The sequence below is a fragment of the Alexandromys fortis genome, unplaced genomic scaffold, assembly GCF_014885135.2.
Source record: "Alexandromys fortis isolate MF-2015 unplaced genomic scaffold, M_Fortis_MF-2015_v1.1 scaffold_87, whole genome shotgun sequence".
Lineage (NCBI taxonomy): Eukaryota > Metazoa > Chordata > Mammalia > Rodentia > Cricetidae > Alexandromys > Alexandromys fortis.
Window position 1 is genome coordinate 3,509,823 of NW_026067971.1, and position 27,014 is coordinate 3,536,836.

Sequence of the window (27,014 nt, forward strand, 5' to 3'; positions counted from 1 at the left end):
AATCTCTAGTTCTGCTCCATGTAGCACACATATTTTAAACATTTATGTAAAAATCTTTTCTTCCCCTCATGGCAATCAATAACTGCTTTTTAAATTTTGTCTTAATTTGGTTCCCAAACAAAATACTGCATGCCAACTGAAGCTATTAAAATATTTATAATGGCTACTTCAGAGAGAATGAATGAATGTTCTGAGTGATAGTCTTGATGAGTGTGATAATTCTCTTATTCATATTCTGTCTCTGTCTCTCTAGCTCTCCTTATCAAATAAAAATAAGCCTTTAAAATAGATAATAAAAATAAAAAATATGTATATTAGCGTTTGTATAGTTGTTAAGCCCTCAAGCTCTGAAATAAGACACAATTTGATTTCAATTTCTGAAAATAACTGGGGTTGTACAGACAAAATAAAGGAAAATATTGTGGTCATTTTTTCATTTGATTTTTATTGGACATTGACAGATTACAATTGTTTATATTTATGGACTATAAAATGATGCTGTATGCATATAAGGAAGAATGAATAAATCAAGCTAATTAAAATATCTATAAGGTGTGTTGACGAGAGGGTGAAATCAGTCTCAATGAGCAGTCATCAAATTCATGAATATGTCCTTGACATAAAGTACAAGAGTTTCGGTGGTACAAGTAAAAGGAAAACAACTCAGCTCCTTAATTTCTTAGACCAGTTCCTTAATTTTAAGTCCACCTAGATTTATAACCTGTTGATTAATTTGTACGTAGGGTAGGTATGTATATGGGGCGCACTGTGCACGGGTGTGTGTGCATACATGGAGATCCGAGGGTATTATTAATACCTCAGGGTGTTATTGTTGCTCATGGCTTAGAGACTGAATCACTCAATAGCCTGGGACCTCCCTACATTGGCTGGACTTGTGATTAGTGGTTTTCAGGACTCACCTACCTCCTCCTCCTCTCATCTTGCCACGGATCAGACTCAAAGCACAGGCCACATTGCCTGACTTGGTAGGTTAGCACAGGCCACCATTCCTGGCTTCTGTAGGTCAGCAAACACAGGCCATTGTGGCTGGCTTTGTGGGTTCTGAGGACAGAACTTGTGACTGACTGCTTTACTGACTGAGCCATCCTGCAGGCCCAAGTGACTAATTTTAACTCTTGAGATTCAGGCTCTCTCCAAATCGTGAAATCCTTTATTAATCATAAGCAATTTAAATATCAGTGTACCTTTAGAGACTTCGTAACTACTAGGTGTTAGATTAATAATGATTGTGATTAGTAAAACAGCAAAAACCTGATCAAGGCTAGAAGCACACTCCTCCAAGAGATAAGATGCTGAGAAATTAGGTTCCACAGACAAGCATGCAAATTTCTCCCCAGCAAACACTTCATGGTTGTCTTTCTATCTTTAAGAGCTCAAAACTATGTATTGAACATTTGCTGGATTAAAATAAACTGAGCTTGAGAATCAAAGTTGAGATGTCCTGACCTTGTCCTCACCTCAGGATCCCTGCGTGGGGCAAGGATAGCCCTCCATGTGTTCCTTGCTTAATATTAGTTATGCTGACTGTAATTCTAATTTTTATACTTGATATCTGTTCTTAGTATATATAGTTTTGTACTGAGTTTGGAACTCTCTTATTTAGAAATAAGGGGGAGGTGATGAGGAACTTCCTTCAGCCAATGGCCTTTAAGAGGAACAGATTGGGATGTGACTTAGGGACCAAAAAGGCACTGTCACGCCTAGCTCTCTCTCTTGTTTCTATGCTCCACACCTTGATGTTGGAACCCCGTTTCTGTTCCACGAGTTTTCCCTTTGAATAAGGAAAAAACTCAGAATACTCTATTCGGAGTTAGATTGGTATTATTTGACTCACTTTCAGCCTCATCTGTTGATGTGGGATTTCCCTTTGTATGCTGTGAATACCACTGGTGAATAAAGAAACTGCCTTGGCCTATTGATAGGGCAAAACTTAGGCAGGCGGGGAAAACTAAACTGAATGCTATGAGAAAGGAAGACAGAGTCAGAGAGAAGCCATGTAGCCCCGCCAGAGACTGATGAGGATTGGAACTTTACCCAGTAAGCCACAACCACATGGCAATACACAGATTAATAAAAATGGTTTAAATTAATATGTAAGAGTTAACCAATAAGAAGTTAGAGCTCATGGGCCAAGCAATGATTCAAATAATATAGTTTCTGTGTGATTATTTTGGTACTGGGCAGTCGGGAAAAAAAACGAGCATCCCTCCTCATAACAATTGGCACTGGAAAGAACAAGCAGCTCCTGCTACAATCTGTACACGGGAGACTATCACCCCCAGGAGGAAACAGGTGCTGCAGATGCCAGCAGGTTGGAGGGACGGTTCCAGTTCCTAATGCATCGTGTTGCCACTGCCTCGTGTGACCCCACATCTCTGGCTCTGTTGCATGCAGCATGCATATTTTAAACCTTCATCAAAAGGCTTTTGCTTCCTCATGGCCATCAATAATTTTTTTTGTTTTTAATTTTGTGTTAATTTGATTTCCAGTACCTCTCATTTTAAAGCAAAGGAGCAAGGAGTGAGGCACCACCAGCTTACTTAGGGGCTCCAGGCTCTCTTGCTTAGACTGCAGCCCGCGGAAACCAGCGTGCATTGGCCACAGCACGTCCAGAAAATTAAGACCCCAGCAGGGGACTGCCCATAGACTCAAGCCCTGTTTCCTCCTACTGTAGAAATGGAATGTGATAATTTTACATCCATCTCTTCTATTCCTACAGCTCCTCCTCTCCTTTACTTCTCTAGAAATGAGAATTCCAGGAAAGAACTCCAATGGAGCACGTGTGTGGCCTCGTTCACTCACAAGTGAAATGTAAGGGCTCTGTACATCTGTTCACCTGAGACCAGCATTAAGGAGGCTGCCCTGTTTTTCAGGAGGGGTCAGGAAACTGAGCCCTTCATATTCCCCAGGTATATCTTATCATTTGTATTGTGAAAACAGGAATTATTGTTTCATGTCTTCCATCCCAAAGAAAAATTTCTCACCGAATTAAAAAAGTCTCCTGCTGGCAATGCCTTAGACAACAAGTAATATGATAGCCAATATTAATTATTATTTATGATAAGTAACACATTTGTTAATGAAAGGTATTCTTAGACAGTCAGTAAATCTCATATTATTCAGATGATTTGATAAAATTTTTAGTTAAAACAATGATAAATGCATATATTTTTGTTGCCATTCAGCATCTGGAAATTCTGGTTCTCCATGGATCCCTACAGACATTTCAAAGACTGAAATGCAGAGCGATGTTAAGTCCAGGCTGCAGTCAAGAGGTGGAGATGGCAAGGACATTTGATTACTGATCACAGTTATCTAGGATCTTTGTGTAGTATACAGGAGCAGAAATTAAGATGCAACCACACCTGGCTGGTGGCCTGAATAAACGCTCCAGAATAGGAAAGCCTATGAGACGCCCTGGGGAAGACGCTCCCAAGGGACAGCTTGAAGGTAAACCCACCTTGTAACTCCACCTCTGAAAAAAAAAAAGACACTGTTTTCTTCATATTTCTAGAGAAGTAAAGGAGAGGCAGAGCTACAGGAACAGAAGAAAGAGATGTAATACCAAATTTAATTTCTACACGAGGAGTAAAGAGAATGCTTTGAGTATACAGGCAGTCCCCTGCTGCTGTCTAGCTTTCTGAATGTACTGGGGACAATGTTCGCTGGTCTCCTGTGGGCCACAGTCTAAGCAAGACAACCAGGAGGCTTGAGCTTGCTCATTTTCCACCCAGGGATCACGGGCTCAACTGAGTAGACTAATGAATTGTTCTTTCACAGAACACGTATTTGGAGGAGAACATGTGAGTACTGCAGCCCACAAAAACCCCAGGTGTGCTCAAAAGCCATGGGACCAGTGGGGACAAGGAGGAAGGAGCCGCTCTTGTACCGGCTCATTCTTATGGTTAAACTCCCATCAAGACATCTTGGGCTACCAAACTGGCATTACAGAGAACAGAGGTAGAAGAGACACGCACAGTTATATCAGTGAGATGTCTCATGTGGACTGGTTCCAGCAAGACTCAGAAGAATGTTTCTGACTAAATGCGAAAAAGCATTTTCTGACGGGAAGAGAGAAGCAGCCGAGCACACCAGCCACACAAGTAGTAAGCCAAATGAGGTAGGTGTGAAGGAGGAGAAAGAAAGGCAGGGAAACTGGAAAGGCAGTAGAGATCCTCAGGGGAGCAGTTCTAGGGAGCTAAGTAAGAAAGGCTTTAGAATGAGTGTTCGGGGCTATGTGCCATGAGATTCAAGGACATTGAAAGATTTGGGGGATGTCTTGTTTTGTTGCTAGTAACCTAACTTGAGGGCCACTCTCACAGGTGTTTTGAGGATAAATAATTTAGGGTTTGGCAAAGGCAGGTGCTCTTACAGTAATTCAGACAGGTGATGAGGTATCTTGGGTCACAGGGGTAGCAGAGAGATGGTGAGAAAGTGACCATGCAGACACCTGTAACATTAAGTCTAGCAGAGAGTGGGCTGACAGATTGAATGTGGGGCGTGGCTCATAAGATGACTGCACAGTTGTGCTCTGACTGGACAGAATCAGAACTTCCTGAACAAACTCAATGGGGAGGAGAATAAGGTAAGAAAGATAAGGTGTTTTGTTGTCTCTGAGGACAGTTCCGTAGGTAGCCCAGGCTGACCTTGAACTCATGGTATCAGCCTCCCTAGTGCTGGGGGTTACAGGTGTAACCACCCCACTACCTAAGTATGGACTTAAATTGGTATTGTTTGGTTATGTTCTTCTGACATCTAATTGGCGATGCCGATCCAAGCAACTGTGTGCATGAATCTGGTCGTAAGGGGCTCGGAATCCCAGCTGTGTGACGTTCTAACAGTGTTTTCAACATTTGCAAGTACAAGCTCATCGAATTCCTGGAACAACTCTCAGAAGTGGCTGTTATTTATTTCACCCTCTTAAAAATCAGGAAAAAAAATCAGGAAACTGAAGCATAAAAATGTTGAGGCACTCACCCACAGTGGCAAGTAAGCGACTGCTGAGTGGTACCTCGGTGTTTCCAACTAAGCTCTCTGCATCCAGAGCTCTTGTTAGAGAAAAGTTCCCATCCACAGGCTTGAGCCTCAAGCCCCGTGACAGTTGAGCGTAAGGTGAGGTCACACAGTCTTAGAATGCTGCTCAAAGCCTTTACTCTGCCGGAGGAATCCTACTCACGTTCCGGGAGAGTGGGCACCATAAAAACTAAGTAAAGCAAAAGCACTGTTCCCTTTGCAATGGAGAGGGCTGTGTAAAATACTAGATGAGGCAGAGTCCCCTCTTAAACCTGCTTTTGGTGGTCATGAGCCACTGCATTCACAGCTCAGCTCGGAGAGAAGCAGCACCTGGAGACAACTTCCGATTTGCTTAGGAATACGGCTAGCACACAATTCCTCGCCAGACCTCCGGCAATTCTTAAGAGTAAAGGGAAGATGGCAATGAGACCCAGACCGGTACTTTGGGCTAGGACAGTTCTATACACAACACCCATGAGTACGGGGACCCTAAATACTGTTTTCCTAGTGGCAGCGTTTGTATGAATACAAGAGCGCACAGACTTGCTGGCTTCACAAGAACACCAACCATTGTGGCTACCTTTGTGCTCTCCCTTTTTGGGCCACTGACAACATCGCTGGGGTTGTTGGTTTGTTTTCTACCTACTGTAAAGACAACTGCGTGTCACTCCTAGGTGACAACAGGCAGTCATTGGAGATGCTGCATTTGGGACTCCTCAGCCCTTAGAGAAATGAGCAGCAATGTATGTTCCTGGTGCTTGGATTATCAACACCACATTCCAAGGATTTGGACAGAAATCTGACTGGAAATCACTTTACAGATTAATTAATGATGAACCCATTCACAAAATTTATTCATTTCTAATAAACAAGAAAGGGGGGAAATCTAAGGATTCTCTGTGCTTTCCCAGCACTTTTAGCATTACACGACGACAGCCTTGGCGTGGTTCATATGAAATAGCGTTACGTGAGGACAGCTTTGGTGTGGTTCACATGAAAATGAAACGGCAAGAGTGTAATACAAGGGAGTGTACTGTACCTTGTTTTACCTGTGAGGAACACACACCTGACAAAAGGCGATTTTCACGTCCAAGGTTGGTTCACTGCAGTAGTATAGGAAATGGAGGCTCATAAATACCTACAGGAAAGAAAATTGGGTGCTGAGTCTCCAAGTCACTAACTTTTAACTATCTAATAGTATAGATTTTATAATCATCTGAGTTACAGGCAGGAGATCATGAACATCACGTATGGACCACAATTCTTATCCATATCTATACTAGGTACTTTCCACAAATTACAAATATATGCTGCAATATGGTAAAATATTTTATAATGTATAATGATCAATGTTATCATAATCATATATATTAGATATAATAAATTGGATATCCTTAATAAGTTAAGACTACATACAAAATTTATATAACACTTTCAATGCTTGGCATCTAGTTGAAAGAATATCAAACATATGCTCAAGAAGACATCTATGGAAGTTTATTGTAGAATTCAAAGTTTAATATGGTTTCTAACTGTATGTTCACCGTAGACTTGTATTCTGGAGACTTGACCTCTAACACAGCAGTGTTCATGTAACTGGATCATGATGGTATAAACCTAATAAATGGATAAGTTCCCTAAAGGGACTGCTAAAGGGGGTCTCCACTCAAGGAGGTGGGGGCTAGTTGAGGAGAGAAGTCACTGTGGTTGTGTTTTTCAAGGCTGCATCTTCTTCCATGTCCTTCACTTCCTCACATTTTCTGTCTCCCTGTCCACCACATAGTCCCTGCCATCATGTCCTCTCTTGTAGACTGACACCTCTCAAACTGTGAGCTGAAATGCTACCTCCTTTAAGTTGTTATTCCTGGGTGTGTAATCTCAGTGGCGGGAAACTATCAGAATGCTAAGAAGTGAACTAAACTGTGTAATATAGTTCTATAAAAGATGTGAAATCATTAGATTAGAATTTAGTGCATAAATACAGATAAATTTCAAGCATGATGCTTTGGAGGAAAGCAAGTTTGAAAGTCACTTATTAAAGATTTAAAGTATAGAAAAATAATAGCACTCACTATTTTAAGTACATGTGACTACAGAATAAAGAAAAGTAGGCACTCTATTAATATCTGTTTGATCTCAGTGGGAATTAAAAATATTTAATTATACTATTTTCTGTGGATTTGAAAGGCTACAAGAGGAGGAGAATCTTAAGGCAATGCCAAATGAAAACCTGAATTCCTCGGTAATGATATAGCATCAGAACAATCTGGTAGCTTCACTCATTTAATTAAACACATTTTTGAAAATCATTGCATGCAAGGCAACATTCTGTGAGATCAAAGTATTTAAAACCAAGCATGGAAGTAAGATTTCTATTTCTGGCATGTGATTGATTAGGTCTCCTGGAAACCACTCTGAAATCAAGCTGTTAGATGAGAAACATAAAAGATTTTAAGACGCACAAATAGCTAAGCTTCTCGATGAGAACAAGAAACATTGTGAGGGCAGAGACTAATCTAGGGGGACACACATGAGTCAAAGCTGCGGCTTGGATCTCACTGCCGGCCAGTTCCTGGTGACTAGAGAATAGCAGAGTGCAGTAGACAAGCTTCCGTCCACCTGAGTGGGACAGGACATTGACAGAAACTGGAAAGGCCTTGCTAGAAAACATTTAAACCAGTGTCATGAGGAAGCAGAATAATCCAGAGCGAGGTCTGAGCTGCTAGAGTCATGTTTGGTATTGGACTTTGAGATACATTTATCTTCCATATGAGGAAGAGTGAAATGAACAGAGAACAGTCTGGGCATATGTTTGGGTGTGAGACAGAGAACTACTGTGGCAGAGATGAAAGTATAAAATTATTATACAAGTTAAGTATCAACTAACAGAATAACCTCGAAAAAGATAGTTCCATACATGGGTACCAGGTTACATTAAGGTCCATGTTGTAGACATCTGGGGAGATGAGAAACTCTGTGTTGAATCATGAATGGTCACTCATGTGGGAAGGAATCAACCCCTATTGGAGGACAGTTCTGTATGGGATACATTTGTGCATGTTTTGCAAACAGAACCCCTGGCTGTTTTTGTTTGAGGCACAAGGAAGTTTATACAGCAGGCATGCTTGGATGATATATACAGCACCTCCCTCTTAGATCAAAGAGTAGAGCCAACCAGTCTGTAATATAATAAAAACGAGAGACAGCCTTGGATATGAGTTAGACTTTATTCCTATCTGCTCTAAAGGACTTGAGGCTCCTAAGCTTAATGTTCCTCTGAAATATGTAGCCTAATGTGTGTGTGATAATATAAACAACCTGCCTTGCATCACTCTGTGGGAACAGAGGCCAAGAAGCTATTCTGAATGTTGATAATCCAGCCTCTGGATTATGGTATTGTTGTAAGTAGCAAGGAGCTTGTATTGGATCCATGAATCTCATGTCATCTGACATTACCCCTGAAATGATGGAAGGCCAGCTTGGAAGCTTGCAAGCAGGGTAATAGCTCAGATTCTTTAGAAGTCATAAGAACTTCTCTACATACATACATATATATACATATATATATACATATATATATATACAACTTATGTCAAATAGAAGAAAAGTTCAGAGAAGGCTAAAAACCCCAGAAAGGGTCAAATTTTAAATACTACAAGTTGCAAATATTATAGAAGAAAATATAATTGAATGTAGGAGACATGTAAATAAGATGCTCATTGCCAAGCGTCAGGCTACTTTCTTTTCACGACAATATATCCTACAGATTGGTGCATTAATGTATGAGACTCAGTGTCTTGTGTGTTGTTTATAACTTTGCCTGTACAGAGGAGGAAGACAGTTCTCACTTGCCCTCGCCCTTCTTCCGCTCCTGACCTGTTGTCCGTGTCTGGAGGATCTCCATTTGTGTGAGGTTCCTCCTAATTGAAGCATTCCCTCCAAGGGCAAGGAGGGGGGCTCGTGATACTGAAGATAAACAAAGGTTAGTGACTGAAGAAGTGAAAATCCTGCTTGTGAGATTGTGGCCAGCTTTATAGCAGAGTGAGCAACTATTGCGAGAGGAGACTGGGCCAGCTTCACCACAGAGAGCACTGGGACCTGGAGGGCTGCCTGACGAAACCTTCCTGTTTGCACCTTCGTTGAGTTCCTCTCTGTTGGTGTGGGCTTTTCAGTGACACAGCTGCTTCAGGGTCATTCCACTTCTGTAGTTAAGCCCTCACCCATGCTCCTGTTCGGGACCCCAACAAATGAATTACTTAGGTTAATGATGGGGTTCTCTCTGCAGTTAGTAAGATTGTGGTGTGTGTGTGTGTGTGTGTGTGTGTTTGTGTGTGTGTGGTTTCTCCCCATGAAAAGTCTGTCTCATACTTCCAGTTCAACGGTGAACATCTTATTGAGTTGTGTTTATTGCTTGTTCTGGCATTTACAGTTTGTATTTTTAACTTACAGTAATTTAGCTTCAAACAATATTATTATCCTTCACTTACAGCTTTTGAACTTTACAGCAGTGACTTTCATTCCTGCTCTAATAGATAAAGATATTTTAGTTACTTTTGTTATAAACACTGTTGTTCGTTGCCTTTGTTTCGTTTGCGATTGCATTTTAAAGAAATTATGTAAAGAAAAAGAATTTCATTACTGATATATATTTTTTAAGGATAGCATTTCCATACCTTTAATTCTTTTCTTCTTAGGTATGTATGTTTTAGATGCTAATATAAATGTTGATATCATTTTATTGCTTTTTCCCCAAAAAATACTTATTTCTGCCAGCTAAAATATCTTATTCCATTGCTTTTGCACTGTGCGCATCAAACTGGAGCATTGTCTTCCAGTCCTGTGGTACGTCTCCACACAGCGCTCTTCCACCCAGCAGACACGAGTCTATATGGTACGTCTCCACACAGCGCTCTTCCACTCCGCAGACACGAGTCTATGTGGTACGTCTCCACACCGTGCTCTGCCACCCCGCAGACACAAGTCTATGGAAGACTGTCAATACTGCTCATGCGTCTGCACCAAGCAGATTATGACTTCCTCCAAGGAAATGACTAATTGTATTTCTCACAACCCCAGGACCCACACTGTTCTTCCTATTTGTCTGATGTCATGTAAGCATTTATTGAATAAAAAGGGATCTAAATGAAAAATAAACAAACAAACTCTATCTGGCACAAATCTAAAAAATACATAAAACATTTCCATTATCTCTTCAAGTGAAGGGCTGTTGAGGTTCGGTAAGGTTTGTGGTAATGGCCAGGTAAAGGAATTTAGAGATGTCCAAAAGGTTCTCATGGGGCTGGCTTCAGAAATGCTCTCCTGCAGGACAGCTGCTTCTGTGCTGCCAGGGTGCACATGTGGAAAATGATAGCCTGCAGCATGCCACCCGAAGTAAACAACCAACACAGTTAAATCTTTAATGACGGAGAGTTCTCTGGGAAAAGCAAGCTTGCTGACCTTCCCTGTTGCGTTACAATGACTCCAAATGTCACACCAAGGCTGAATACGTTACCGAAGGGCCCTATTGTTCCAGAAGATAAACACTTAGTATGATAATATCAGTGATCTATGAAAAACTTGTTTGGAAATATTTCTTGACACCAGGATAAAGAACTTTGACACCATTGTGCAATACAGATGATCATTATTGGCCAAACTGTGAGAATGAGACACTTCTGAATCTAGTAGATTGAACTGGTGTCCAATGCCTTCCTTAAATAATAGCGCAGTTTATGCTTTCATAGCTTACATCTGTGTGGGAGGTCCTTCTTTCTATGTATTGCTTTTATTGGTAAATGAATAAAGAAACTTCGTTGAGCCTAAAACAGAGCAGGGCATAACAGAGCTAGGCGGGGAAAACTAAACTGAATGCTGGGAGAAGGGAGGTGGAGTCAAAGAGAAGCCAAGAAGCCCTACCAGAGACAGATGCTGGAACTTTTCCCAGTAAACCACAGCCCCATGGCAATGCACAGATTAATGGAGATGGGTTAATTTAAGATATGAGTTAGCCAAAAATATGCTTAAGCTATTGACCAAACAGTACTGCAAATAATATGGTTTCTGTGTGATTATTTCAGGGCTGAGCAGCCAGTAAACAAACAAGCAGCCTCCTACAATAAATTCTATCCAAACCATGGAGGCTTAAAAAGCTTTATAAATGCAAAAAAGGGAAAACAAAGAAAGAAAAAGAAAATAAATACTAATTGTTCTGACAGTTGCATGATTTGTCCCTGCACAATACCATATAGAAATACAAAACAGACTACTGGGCACGATTTGTCTCTGCACTGAACCATATAGAGATATAAGACAGAATATTGGTCCCCTAAAATGTTTGAATTCCAGAATATATAGCAAACTTCTGTTCTGCAAGTAAATTCATTGCATGTTAGGATTGTTATAACCTAACAGACTATAAATACATGTGGATTATAAGGATATAAGAGACCTGTGAATTACAAAAACCTGTGAATTAGCAAAACCACTAACACTTTGTCCACTCATACTCAAAAAGCTTCTTTTATTATATGAAAAAGGCCAAATGGAAAATAAGTGTACTTTAAGACAAGTAAATTATCATTTTAGAAGATACAGAAAATGATACTAAGTTGAATTTTCTGTTAAGAAGTATCTGTATGCTTAATATGAGGTATTTTAAGTCCTCGTATAAATAAAATATTATTGTGAACTGATTTCAACAAAGTAGGGGTGATTTGGGAGTCCCCTTTGTATGCTGTGATTACCATTGATTAATATAGAACTCCTTCGAGCCTGTGGCAGAGCAGATCAGAACTATACAGGGAAAGCTAGGCTTAATGCTGGGAGAAAGAAGACGGAGTCAGAGAGAAGCCATGGAGCTGTCACCAGATGCAGACATGCTGAAAATTTGCCGGTAAGCCACAGCTACATGGCAATATGCAGATTAATGGAGATGGGTTAGTTTAAGATATAAGAGTTAGCCAGAAATATGCTTAAGCTATTGGCCAAACAGTATTGCAAATAATATAGTTTCTGTGTGGTTATTTTGGATCTGAGCAGCCAGGAACAAACAAGTGACCTCCTTACAACATAAAACATAGGATCTATCAGCCAAGTTCAATTTACCACCTGTATTTGTAAATAAAATTCTGTTGGAACAGAGCTATTCTTTAGTCTTCATATTGTCTGTGGATGTTCCCACACAAAATGACAAAGTTGAGTAAAGACCACATGCAAGCAAAGCCTAAAATATTTACTATCCTGTGCTTCAGTGTTGGGAGGCCCTGCTCGTCAGAGGTTGCAGTCTACAATTGCCTGGCAGCTTTCTTCAAGGTAGGCAACATGAAGGACTCCCTTCCCAACCAGGCTTTCTACTTTCTACCTGCCCTTATCTAGAGGATGTCTCTAGGTCTGGATGCCTGACTTACCTCAAGGATGACCCTTGACGTAGTTCCCTGCAAATGCTCTTCCTCTTTGGATGACTTGGTAATTAAGTAGCACACTCTAGCTACTTTCATAGGGCCATGCTGCTACTAACCCAGCTCTATGATAGGAGCAGACCACTTAATGTGAATTATGGTTTATCCCCAGATAATCTGGGATAAAGTTGAGTTGCCTCACTGCAGTAATCTCCCAGGGGGTTATCTCCATCATATCCACAACCATCTAATTCTGCCCCATGTTGGTTCCTTTTCCCATCACAGACTGATAATCCCCAGGGAAGAAGGAGACTCACACTTCAAGGTAAAAAGCTTTCCAATTCCTCACTTAAAGTATTCAAAAAGCATACTGTTCACCTCAATATAAAAACCAGAATAGCTGAATGAAGCTCTAACTATAAGTACAGGAAGTACTTTCCAGTAAATAATAGCTATCAAAGTTTGTATCTTCCACAGCATTTCTTAAAATATTGTCCATGTTGCAAGATGATATAGTAAACTCTAATTTTGATTAACAGAATCTGAAATTGTGTGTGTGTATGAGAAAAATCTGAATTTTAAATTTGAACTCTAGTATGATTTGATTTGTAACCACTTGAAAGAAGATAATTGAACCTTAGGGTTAAAAGCTACGGATGAGACTGACATAACACAAGGTACTTTATATAACAAAATAATCCCAGCAATACAATAGACCAGCAGTAGAGTAGACACAGGTGTGAACAGCGTGCAAATATGAAAGGGAGGTGTGGAGACCTAATGTGAAAAGGCAGGACTGAGAGGAGAAGACTTCTCCGTCTATAAACACAGCATGTTCAAGAACCTCCGAGCACCTCTAACTGGTTCCTGCTTTCCTTCTTCAGCTCTGCCGAAGAAATCGCACTGAATTCACTTCTCAGTTTGCCTTTCCCTGAGTAGAAAGCACTAGGGTGGCTTAGGATGTACACTAGGGAAAGTCACCAAGTGTGTATGTGATGGGAAGGCCTGAGATTCAGTCCTTGTAGACCACTTTTCTCTGATCTAGCAAAGAACTACTGGGATACAATCAATAAGAAGTTAGCATGAACTATGAAAGTAAAACCTGAAGGGAGGTGAAATAAATAAAATATAAAAGTCAGCCACTATCACAGTAAATAGAATAAAAGAAAATAAACTATAAGCTGTCACAACTAAATTGTAACAAAAATGAAGACATTTTTGAGATATGAAGTATATATAGCAAACACAATTTAATCAGTTTGTGTCCTATATTATTACTGACAAAATAGCATATAAGGAAAAAGCGACATTAATGATAACACCAGTCATTAAAGAGAATGTGACCAGGAAAATATATACGTCTGACAGAATTGCTTTAAAATATAAAGCAGATGTTAAGAGAATTACAACACTACAGATGGAAATTACAATTTTACCATCATGGTAAGATATTGTCCCACCTCACCACCAATAAAGATAAATCAACCATGAAATATTTGATAATATAGAACTCAGAGTAACCCTTTCTTTTTATACAATCTAGTTATAAAAGTTCGAAAAAGTAATAAATTCTCCTCCTGACTTTTTGAGATTGCTCTTCAAACAAAGACAGAATAAAATGAGAAAATTATAACCCAATCCTTTCTATGAACATAGAGGTTAAAGAAGAAAATTATATGTTTAAAAAAAGGGTTAAAAAAAAGGAAAAGTTTCTCCAATATCTAAGAACAGTGTAAATTGAAAGCCTCTAGAAAGTAATGCAATGTATTAGTTCATTAAAAGTAAAAAAAAAAAAATCCATGTAATCACTGGATAAAGAACAGAATTTAGTAATTACCCAATCTTAGTCACTTTTTTATTGCTATGGAAACAAGGAATATTATTAGAGAAAACATTTAGTAGGGGACTTGCTTATAGTTCCAGAGACTTGGCCCATTATCATTTTGGTAGGAATCATGACGGCATGCAGGCAGGTGCTGGAACCGTAGCTGAGAGCTATGTCCTGATATACAAAAAGAAAAGCACTGGTCCTGGTGTGAGCTTTTGAAATCTCAAAACCCACTCTGAGTGACACAGTTCCTCCAACAAAGCCACACCTCCCAATCCTTTTAATTTTTTAAAATAGGGTCACTCCCTGATAACTAAGCATTCAAATATATGAGCCTATGGAAACCTTTCTTACTGAAACTATCACACCCATTATTGTTATATTTGAACTTATTTGTTCCCATATGCCCATTAATGTTTGACATTTGGATGCACCAATGTTGGTGTATATATACTTTTGTCATTAAAAACTCTTAATGGGTTATTTCTTTTATTAACATAGAATGTGCTTTGTCAGGTGTGAGGATGGTTACACTTGCCCACACTCACATCTTATTTGCTTGTAATGTCATTTCAGTTTTACTTCTGATCCGTGTATGGCTTTGCCAGTGATGTGAGTTTCATACACACAGAAAAGAGCTGAACCATTTGATTTTGTTGTTTGTTTCAAATCAATAAGCCAGCCCTTGTCTTTTAATTGGAAATTTAATGACATTTATGTTTAGAGCTCTAAAAGTATATAATAGTTCCTGGTATTTTGATAGGCTTTGTTGCTGTTATTTGTTTTGAAAATTCTTGTCTTTCTTTTTCTCTCTTTCATTTTTAAGCTTGTTGTTTTACTGGGATGTTATTTGATAGTTCCCCAATTCTGACATATTTCTTTCTTTCTAGTATGTTCATTATTTTCCAAATTCTCATGATTGTACATTTCTATTCTTCTCTTTAGGAATCTGTATAACTTCTGCATTGCTATTTCAATGTCCATACATTACTTCTGTTTGGGGCTAACTTAGCAAGCCTCCATCTCTCCTCTGATTCCAAGGACAGATTTTCTGGGGATAAAGGGATCTTGAGTAACAGGTATTTTCTTTCTGACCTTAAAATACCTCATTTGTAGTTCTCTTGGCCTTTAGGGTTTCTGCTGAGAAATCTGCTGTTGTTTGATGGATTTTCCTTTGTGGGTAACTTGACATTACTCTCAGTTGATTGATTTTAACAAAGGTACCAATAATGCATATTAAATGATCTCATCAATAAGTGATGTTGGAAAAATTGAATAGTCACACACAGAAGGATTCATCTGGACCCCTGCTCAATACAATGTAGTAATACAAAAATAGACTCAATCAATTTGGGAACAGAATGACCATAAAAGCAGAGTAAACATAAGGCAAAATAAACTAATGTAATGACATTAAACTTAAAAGCTTCTTCACAAAGAAAAAAGCAGATAGAAGAGACAACCAGAAGAATCAAAGAAAATATCAACCCAACTACATAGATTCTAAGAGATTATGATCTAATAATGAACTTGGAATCTAAACAAGTACAGTGGTTTTCAACCTGTAAGTTGCGACTCTCATATGAGTCACCTAAGGCCATCAGAAAACATAAATATCTACAATAGAATTCATAATAGTAGCAAAATTACAGTTATAAATCAGAAACAAAAATAATTTTATGATTGGAAGTCATCACAACATGAGGAACTGTTATTGAAGAGTCACAGCGTTAGGAAGGTTGAGAAGCACTGACTCAAAAGAGAAAAAAATATATAACCTATAAATGAGCAAATGCCATGAAAACTATCAGCTGAAGGATTACAAATGATCAACACATATACTAGAAAGTCCTCACCAAACCTAATTATTAAGAAAACGCAGTTTCAAGCTTAAACAAAACTTGACCCTCAGATTTGATGACTTCTATTTTAAATGTAATAGTGGTCCTTCCTGTCAATTGTTGGCTTTATTTCCTGAGCAGACATGTCAGTTCAGAAAGCCTTTATCTACACTAATGTCTTAGAGGGTATTCCCTAGTTTTTTAAAGCAATTTAAGTTTTCGATCTTATCCTGAGGTTCTTGGTCCATTCAGAGTAGTTTTTTTTATGTAACATGATAAGGACTTGTTTCATTCATTTACATGCAGATATATGGTTGTCACAGTACCATGTGTTGAAAATGCAGTCTTTCCTCCAATGAGTGTTTTAAGTAAACGATATGTAGATTCTGCAAAAATCAAGAGTAGTATATCATCCAGTAACCCTTTTTAGCTCTTGAGATATATCATATGCTAAGCTCAGTCAACAATAGCAAGTACTGCATTTTTAAAAAATAATGAGTAAATTTCAACTACTTCGGCTTCAAAATTATCTGCTAATTAGCTAATTTATGTGTTTCTTAGCTTTACTAAGCCATTCCACATTGTAAATATATATCGGAACATCCTACTATGAGGCAGACATGGTGATGGATGTCTGTAATACCACACAAAAGGACTGTGAGTTCAAAATCAATAGGGACTACAAGTGAGATACTGTCTTAAAGCAGTAACAGGAAATATCATGCTGTACCCGATAAATAAGCAATTACTATTTGTAAATGAAAAACTCATTAAAAAACAAAATTTGACTGCAAATTTCAAGATGTCATTGTTTTTTACAGCTGAGTAATATTCCATTGTACAGCTGCATCATTCTTTTTATCCATTTTTCTTTATCCATTCTTCAGTTGAGGGACATCAGGTTGTTTCCAGGTTCTAGCTATTATGAATAATGCTGCTGTGAACATAGTTGAGCACATGTCCTTGTGGTATAATGGAGTATCATTTGAGTATATGCCCAAGAGTGGTATTGCTGGGTCTTGAGGTAGATTGATTCCCAATTTTCTAAGAAACCACCGTACTGGTTTCCAAAGTTTGCATTCCCACCAGCAGTGGAGGAGTGTTCCCCTTACTCCATATCCTCTCCAACATAGGCTGTCATTAGCATTTTTTTATTCTTAGCCAATCTGGGAGGTGTAAGATGGTATCTCAGAGTCAGTTTGATTTGCAGTTCCCTGATGACTAAGGATGTTGAACAATTCTTTAAATGTCTTTCAGTCATTTGAGACTCTTCTGTTGAAAATTCTTTGTTTCGATCTGCACCTTATTTTTTATTAGATTATGTGGTAATTTTATGTTTAGTTTCTTGAGTTCTTTATATATTTTGGAGATTAGCCCTCTGTTAGATGTGGACTTGGTAAAAATCTTTTTCCATCATGTAGGCTGCTGTTTTGTCTTATTGACAGTGTCAAAGGCTACATTAGTAAATGCTGAAGCACAGTGGTCTGTTCATAGTGAGCTTATGCGCAAATCAATTCCACACCAGTTATGATTAAAAGGGATATTTATTTAGGGGGGTAAAACTCACGAAACACCAACTGTCAGGAAAGGAGCCTAGTCGCCTGAGCAGAAACCAAGCGCCAGAACCAATAGAGCGGACCAAGGCTTGCCGCTCTTTTTTAAAAATAAATAGACCACGCCCCAGTGGGCTGGTATTTCAACAGCTATTGGCTGAAGGGGAGGAAGGTCCTCCCGAAGCAGTGAGCCACACATCTCCTTTATAGACACAGCCTCATACATAAACAATTAGCACATTACATCACTGAAAATGGAAGCCCTCTGACTGTCAACCACAAAGACTAAAACCAGAAAGTATTGATGACATCAAGATCATTTTTATTTAAAATACTTATTATATATCTTCATTCATATCATTCACTTCATATTTTAAAAGTCATCCTAATTCCACCACACTGAATCAGTGAAGATCATGCATCAAGATATTTATCAGTATCCATTCTGTGTTAGTCACTGTAGTGGGGACTCATGGGTAAAAATAAATAACTCAAAGTTTAAAAGCTAAAATTAATGGCTATAAGGAATTCTCATTAAATAACATGTTGTGTGTATAAATGTTTAATCTTAAAGTTCTAAAAGTTCAAATTTTTTATTAAATAATTTCTTATTTGCCCAAGAATGCATTTTGAAAATATTAATTGCAACACAGAGTGGCATATTAATAACCTTTAAGTGAGAAAAAGAAATAAAACTTTAGGCATTTAGATTAAAAGTCAAAATTAAATCTTAATTCCAGTGAACAAGTATATTATTGCTTTAATTATGCATCGTCAGAATAGCAAGGGCAGCAGGGACTATTAATTAGGTGAAATGTCAACTTGCATCCTACAGAGGTGATGAACTTACACTAACAAATCCATCCCTTAAATGATGTGGAAAATCTAACAATATAATGAGAAGAATATATTCAGAGGTCACTTTATCTTCCAGTCACTTAGCAACTGAATTGGAATGAAGAGGGCAAAAGGGAAATGATTTGTAAAAATAATTAACTCTAAACTCTGTGCGAACGATAAGTGGAAAGGAGGCTGGAACACGAAATAGCTTCAGACAGCTCTTCTGGCAGAAGGATTATCTCTGCAGAAGCCCCTGCTCCCAACAGCCACCTTCCCTCCTAATTCACACAGTTCTCTGTCCTCTCTGCTCTCCTCTTCTGATTCCTAAGCCTCATGACACACTTGCAAACCCACTTTGTCAGTCAGTCTTCTGATTTGGGGCAGATTGTTGGCAGCCCCTTTTGCAGGTAAAATATCAAATATCACATACATGTGCACACATACACAAATACACATGCATGCACATTTACATGCACATGCACACACATACACACACTCCTTTAAATTCTAAAGGAAAGCGCATTACTACAAACTTGGATCACAACTGCAGTTGGAGACTCCACTTAGCTTACAAGTCTTTCTTTTTTTAATTGCTAGCCATACTACATAAAGTGGATAGGGGGAGAAACATATTCAGGCATGGTCCACTAAAAATAATATCATGGTCCAATGTTTCAAACAAAGTAAGACATAGTTTCTACTGAAGTCAGTGTTACCCTAATTTATTCCTTCTGCCTTTTAAATAATAACTTTATTTAAGAGAATATTTCTTATAATAATGATTGTTATTTTAGAGAATATGTAAATATTCACTATCATTTCAAAGTAATTAATAATTTTGAGTACATTAAATTAAGCTGCCTGTAACCATTAAAAGGTCATTTATTTAATGAGAATATGAGTTAATAAGGGACTGTAGTTTTTTTAGAAAATTAAATATTTTACAACCTGGAGATAGACTATCTACATTCTTAAAAGGAAATGGTTTTAAATGCCTGCTAACATTAACCAAAGCACACTAGACACTGCATACTAACTAAAGATACCAGAGCAATGATTTGCTCAATGTAATCACTTTTGAGTAATAAATTAATCATTCCTTACTTCCTTTCCAATTATGGGTATATAAATTACAGCACATTACATTATCATACTGCATAAAGCCATATTTACTTTTACAACACTCATGCTTACAAATTTTAAACATAACCATCTAAGCTATGTATGCTGAGTTTCACTTTTAAAATATGCCTCATGTGAATGCCAACTAAAAACTGCTAGTATTAAAACGTTGTAAACAAATAGATGCCATTTTAATATGGCCCAGGACAAAATAAGGTGCCATCCTATATACTCTCAGTTTAGTTGACTTTCACTAGTGACATTTCAGAATGAAGTGAAATGTCAGACCAAGTAAATGAGATCAAATAAGGCATTAAAAGGCTGGCATGTGTTTAGCCAATGCCTATAAGGGTTCCTTATGCCAAGTGTTCCATCTGCCATATATTTTAGAAGGATGCAATATGCTAAAGTGCATGTGCTTTGATGAACTGAATAATGAGCAATGTTGGAAATAGAAGACCATTGTAGGAGTGATGCAACTTCCAAATAATGTAAGAAGCAGAAATGCATGTGTTATTAGTTAGGGTCCGTAGAAGACTATGGGCAAGGGCATGAGGGGCAGGGATCCTCTGAGTTCTAGTGAGCATATTTAATGCTTGAAAACTATGTCCTTCCCCTTTGCAGAGAGTTAGTATATGATTAACCTGCTAGCACTTAGCAGGGAGGGTGTGTGTATGTGTGTGTGTGTGTGTGTGTGTGTGTGTGTTTCATGTGTGTTTCAAATTAAAAATGTAGGATCGGAGGATAGGGAGATGGCTGAAGAGATAAAGCACTTGCCTTGCAATCCTGAGGGTCTGAGTTCAGAGCCCCAGCACCCGTGTAAATTTCAGGTGGGTGGAGTGGCCCACCTGAAGTTCTTATGCTCAGTAATAAAAATGGACTCCCCATAGCAAGCTTGCTACATAGACTAGCTGTATCAGTGAGCTCTGGCTTCACATGAGCGACTTTGCCTCAGTGACTAAGACAGAGAATAATCAAGACTCCATGTCAACCTACAATCCCCACATGCATTCTCCCTTGAATCCATGTTCACTCAAATGTGTATATATACATGCATGCACAGCACACACACACACATACACATATCAAAAAAAGGCAATTTGAATGTTTTCAGAGTACAAGATTCCTTGCACAGAAATGTGCATGCATGTGTGTAGCAGGAATAATAAAAACCCAAAGACAGATATTGGGTTCAACCTGAAGAACAGAAAAGCAGTCAGCCACAGATCCTACCTCTCTACCTCAGACTGAAATGGTGATATAACTTCCAGGAATCCTCAGAATGAGACTGTGCCTGAGAGCTCTCTCCTCCCATCTTAGATTCCTTTCTAGTGCTGAAATTAAAGGCATGCACCAATACCACCAGTCTATGGCAAACTAGTATGGCTACTGTAATGTGGGATTCCCCTACGTATGTTGTGATTGCCATTGATTAATAAAGAAATTGCTTTATGGGTCTATAGCAGGGCAGAACAAAGATAGGCAGGGAAAACTAAACTGAATGCTGGGGAAAAGAAGACAGAGTCAAGAGACACCATGTAACCACTGCCAGGAACAGACAAGCCAGAACCTTGCCAGTAAGTCACAACTGTGTGACGACACACAAATTAATAGAAATGAGTTAAATGAAAATGTAAGAGTTAGCCAACAAGAAGCTAGAGCTAGTGGGACAAACAGTGATTTAATTAATACAGTTTCTGTGTGGTTATTTGGGAGTCTGGGCAGCCAGACTCTGCCTCTGAAAATGGTCTGTCAGTTACTCTAGGCCTTAGCCAAAGTTGTTTGCTTCAACATTACTAATGAAAGTTTGGGTGACTGCCCAGGCAACAAGATGTCTCTGTCGATTCTAGAATTTTGGAAGTTCCTTAAGGTACACTTCCTGTTTAACTTAGGTAATATTATATCATTCTAACATTTAGTTAAAGGCAAGCATCCCTTTCTGCTTATCTAATTATTTTTGCCTAACCTTTTATACTTTTATTCTGTATAAAGTTTAATTCTATATTTTTGAGGTGTCACTTCTAGGAGAAAGAATTCATTTACCATCAAAGACTGTTCATAGAGAGAAAAAATTAATATTTAGACTTAATAAACTAAATCAAAATATTTTAAAAGTCATTGTAAGGATGAACTAGGAAAACTCTCAAAGTCAGGCTTGACCAAAGAACATGAGTGACTTTCCCTGTACATGAGACTTCATAATGAATTGTAGCTTATTTTTATAGCCCTTGAAGACCAGAAAAATAAGCAAAATGAAAAATCTATTTTTGTGGAAAACAAATGGGTGTGAAGGAAGGTACAGCCTCCAACTGGAGGGAAGGACTGGAGCTGTCTCTTCTCTCTGCCTCCTATGAGGTAGCAGACACTACCACAAAGCATCACCACCAAGATGTAGTGTGGGATTTGTTTTATTTTGTTTTGTTTGAAGATAGTGAAGTGATCCACCCCACACCTGTTTGCATGTCTATGCCATTGGGTATAATGTGTAAGCAGTAGTGTGTGTAGTTGATGCCCAACCCCACAGGCCATTTTCAGCAGAATTAAGCCTCACCCTGCCAAGCCAGCTTCTTATGTAATTGAGAAGAATGGTCCTGTGAGAACTCGTGGGAATGGACATACAGGCTGAGCTTCAGAGAACTGATTACACAGGGCGGTCATAGTTAAGTCATAAGCTGTGCTGACTTGCAGGCTGCTAACCCCTTCCTCATTCAGTCAGAGGATAAGTGAGAGTGACTGAATGAGGCCTGGACAGGAAGCACTGAGTTCTCTGGCCTCTTCATATGAGCTTTGCAGTATCACCTGCACACATACATGTACATCACACACTACACATACACAAGAAGTTCTTTACTCATGACCACCCTGCTTAACTTGCTTTCTACATGCATTCTCTAAACAATTCAGAAATCAGAGAGAATTAATTATTTTAACTGGATCCATAAAATGGCAACTAAGGACCAGTATGTTAATAATAAACACAACAAATTAGTAACACGGCATGTCTTTACTTGAGGTAAGTTCAAGTCTGAGGACTGAAAATGATAAGCAGGAAAGATTGCCCCAAACATGGTCTTCTACGCAAAAAGGTGACCTACAGCAACAGAACCATCCTTTGTTTTTTATACTCAATTTCAAATTTAAGAAATAAGGTCAGACAGTCCCACCTCTGGAAATAGGAAATTTTAAATATGCCCAAAATAAATTTCAACTCACTATTACACAGGAGGAAGTCTGAAGATCATAGTGTGGTGTGTATATAAAGGAGCTGAGCGAAAGCACTCTGAATGTTTCTTCCACAAAGAAATGATGAGCTTTTGAGAAAATGGATATATTTAACCTGATTCAAACATTACACAATGTATACATGTATCAAAGTGTCACACAGAACTCAGCAAATAAGCATAAATTTTATGTTTCAATGCCTCAGTTTAAAAACAAGCTTAATTTTATAAGATTATTTTATTTATGTATATATATATATGCATGGATGATTTTACATGTACCATGTATGTGTAGGTGCCTACATACCCGTACATGCGTGTAGTTGCCTGCATGACTTTACAAGTATCATGTGTGTATAGGTGCCTATATGACATCACATGTACATGTGTGTAGGTGCCTGGAAGATTTTGCATGTACCATATGTGTATAGGTGCCTACAAAAGTCAGAAGAGAACTAGGTAGTTATGAGATGCCCTATGTAGGTGCTAGGAACTAAACTTGAGTCCTCTATAAAATTCAATGTTTGCAGTGTACTCCACTAAGGAGATCACTAGCAGAAAGGTCATTTGATATGTGTACTTTCTGTGCAGGAAAGGGTCTCCAGGAGTCCTGGCAGTGCTGTCTTTAGGAAGGTTTCAAAGCTGGACTCTTGGCGAATGCTTATAAACCTGAATTCGTGGTGGTTTGCCTGTGTTTCCAGCACTCGTAATAGCATCACAAACTTTTGCCAGAGCAAGGTGCATGTGATGGGTGCCTTCTCTCCTTCTGAGGCTCAAGTTTTTGGAACATACAAAGAAGGGAGTCCTCTGTGCCAATCCCCAAAGGAGTGCCTTGGGCACTGAGTCTCTAAGGAGCCTCCCTTGTAAACATGTTATCAGAATTCATTGGAGAAATTAGACAATTTCCTGTAAGACTTCCCTCTGAGGTCACCTGTGGCGAGTACCCCTCACACTCTTCCCAGTCTTCTCCTCTTGCTAATTTACTTATATCTGTTCTCTGTGCATGCCCTAGCTGAGAGTACTGCTATTTATTTTGAGTCTTAAGAGACAGCATCTACATAGTTTCCGTATTTGTTCAGTAAATAGGAGAGAACGAATATATCATTTATCCCACATTCTAAATTTGTATTTAATAGTTACTAAAAGAATACTGACATATATTGAATATGAACACAGTCCTTATCTAGTATATTTAAAGTCAACAAGGACAAAAAATACAATTAGACTTATTAGATAAAACAATTAAGAGGGAAAACTTAGAGAAATTAGTGTATCCTTGGTACCTACACACAAATACCATTGCTAAGTCTTCTGTGTATTTTCTGTAAAATTTACATGACTGTATTCTCTTTTAGCTATATAAACATGACTGTGGATGCAGAAATATAAATGTCACTTTTACACATATATGTGTACTTAGAAAGAGTAGAGATAAAGATAAATGTCAATGATTCCTCTGTGTAATTGAGAGAAACGATTTGATTACAAAACATGTAGGGTGATTCAAGGTCTTTGCCATCACAGTTAATAAATGTAGAATTGATTTTTGTGGCTGATGATCGCAAACCTCCTATGTAACTAAGAATGTCCTTAACTACTAGTTTCCCTGCCTCTGCCTCCCAAGTGCTGGGATTGCATGTGCTATTGTGCCCAATTGGAATTCCACTTTATATTGGAAGTATGTTTTCATTATATAGGTGTTCCTGGCTTTCAGTATGAACTACACACTTGACATTCATTGAATTGAGCCAGGCAGGAATGATCATGTAGCAACAGAATGTAAGCCTGCAGACATGGCCTCATGGCAGGTGGAACACTGTCTCAACTATGACCGAGTGTCTAACTATTCCCTGCTTATTCTCTACACAGAACTTTCTGTATAAAGTTGTATCTCAGAACCCTAGTGAATTTTAACATTCTTAAATGATGCTAAATACATCATCATTAGAAGAAACAAAAGAAAAATAACAAGGCATATTATTAGTGATGGGTAATGGGGGAAGGCATCCTGAATGTTTTTACCACAAAGAAGCAGTAAGTTATATGGCAATATATTGGACAATTGTGTTGTTTAGGACAAGGTCGGAAAGCCATTTCCACAGTGAGAATGAATTCCTAAAGAATTTGATAGGACTGTCCCTGAACATTTAACAATACCATTTCAAACAGTTATAGGCCCCATGTGTAAAACGTTTGTTCCCTAGGCACTGCAGAGCCAATTCACCTGGCTTCACTTGGTAGAGGATTTTCATTAGTTTTGATGCATTATTTTTCATGTTTTTAAAAACACGGTTTTATGTCCCATAATAATGTCTTGTGAATGCTACAGTTTCTCTTGTCCATCCTGGTAATGGAGAACCATTGATGAACCAGAAGTCGGAAGGGGGTCTCTCACACTACATCCTGATGTGGGAGTGATTTCTTATTAATAAAGAAACTTCCCAGGCCCCTTGATAGGCCAACCCTTAGGTGGGTGGAGTAAACAGAACAGAATGCTGGGAGAAAGAAGCTGAGTCAGGGGTCGCCATGATACTCCCACTCCAGACAGATGCAGGTTAAGATCTTTCCTGGTAAGCCAGCTCATGGGCTACACAGATTATTAGAAATGGGTTAGATTAATATGTAAGAGCTAGCCAATAAGAAACTGGAGCTAATGGGACAGACAGTGTTTAAAAGAATACAGTTTCCATGTAATTATTTTGGGCCATAAGCTAGCCATGTGGGCGGCCGTGTGCCGGGGACGCAGCCTTGCCACTCATATCACTACAACATCCGCTGATTTATTCTCCTGAGGGTGATGAAAGTATAAATGGGTGCTTTACAGATATGAAAATAGTTTGGGAGAAAAGACATGTAAATGTTATTATCCTCACATCTCTAGGAATATTTTCTGGCAGTAATATCCATTGTAAGGTAAGGTATATCCTAAAATAACTAGACTCAATGTGGCCATTATGTATATAGCCCAACCAAGAACCTTCAAATATTTTCAGAGTAAATTTACTCACAAAGGGACAGAAGCAAACCACAGATGAGTATGAACTATAAAAAAGACCTAGCTCTCCATCCTGCATGTCTGACATAACCTCTCCAGCTCCTCCTCTTCATTGTCTTCACTTCATATTTTATCTTCACCCAAAAATGTTAATGGTATCTGTCCTACAAAAGTCCTGGGACTTGGAACTTGGTTTGGTCAGGTACTATGGGACACATGGACATGAGCATAACTGTGGGGAAGAAGTGGATTTTCACAGACCTGAGAAACTGAACTCATAGACAGTTATATCTGCCTAGAGGGGAGGACCAAGGCCACTCACGAAATGAAGGAGAAAGTATGACCTAAATCACCTTTTTGGGGGGTATTTTTCTGGAAAGGAATGCATGAGGGCAAGGTGGATATACTATGTAAACTTGGTAGTTTAAGCAGTTTTTGAGGGCATGCACCTACAGAAACTGTCATCTATTGTCTATTGCTTAGCCCTGGGTTGATTTAAACCAAGGGGAGTATCAATGTAGTATGCTAAGTGTTTGATAAACTTAAATGTTTGGCATTGTAGGCTCTGGAATGGCTAGTTTTTAATGAAAGGTCCATGTGGAAGTGAGTTGGCCAAGCTTTGTGTTTGAGATTGGGTTCCTTGTGAGCAGTGATGACGGCACAACACGACTCTCCAGTAGCTGTGCTAGTCTGACTGACTAAGTAACTAAGCAACAGGACCATGTATAGATCAAAGGACAGCCTCACTCACTCTTAGTCTACAAGAGCTCGGAGAGCCTGTTTCAGAAAGCTAAGCAGACTATCTGTGTAATGGAAAACCTCTAGTCCCACTAGACTCCAGCTAAAGGTTGCCCACCAACATCCCAGTGATTGTGGGATGATTTTAATATAAAGAACCCAACTGAGTCCCAAGAGTAAGGGCAAAATCACACTGCAGGACTCATAGAGTCCAGTTTCTTCATGCTCCAGCCTCCCCAAATATAATGAACAAACACAACAGAGATAAGCTCACCTGCTCAAATATGTGTGATATGGCATGAACATAGTTTCAATGAACTGAAATTTGTTAATTGTGAAATAACAAATAACCACTACAAAAATATCAAATGGCAGCAATGTGGGTGTGGGGGATCATTAAAACATGAACCCATTGTGCTTGAGTGTGAATGAGAACCGCTTTCAA

At 38.7% G+C, this 27,014-nt stretch overlaps 1 protein-coding gene across 5 annotated transcripts in view; it reads right to left on the reverse strand.

Moving 5' to 3' along the window:
- Positions 1-27,014, reverse strand: part of Mapk10 (mitogen-activated protein kinase 10) — a 261,644-nt gene that overhangs the window by 118,226 nt on the left and 116,404 nt on the right. For 4 of the 5 annotated variants that reach the window (XM_050155828.1, XM_050155829.1, XM_050155827.1 and 1 more), the window contains one exon: positions 6,101-6,172. In XM_050155828.1, the coding sequence (XP_050011785.1) occupies positions 6,101-6,166 (66 nt within the window). In that variant the 5' untranslated portion in view covers positions 6,167-6,172. Of the gene's footprint in view, positions 1-6,073; positions 6,173-27,014 lie in introns of all 5 variants that reach the window. The other variant, XM_050155830.1, reaches the window with a different exon arrangement.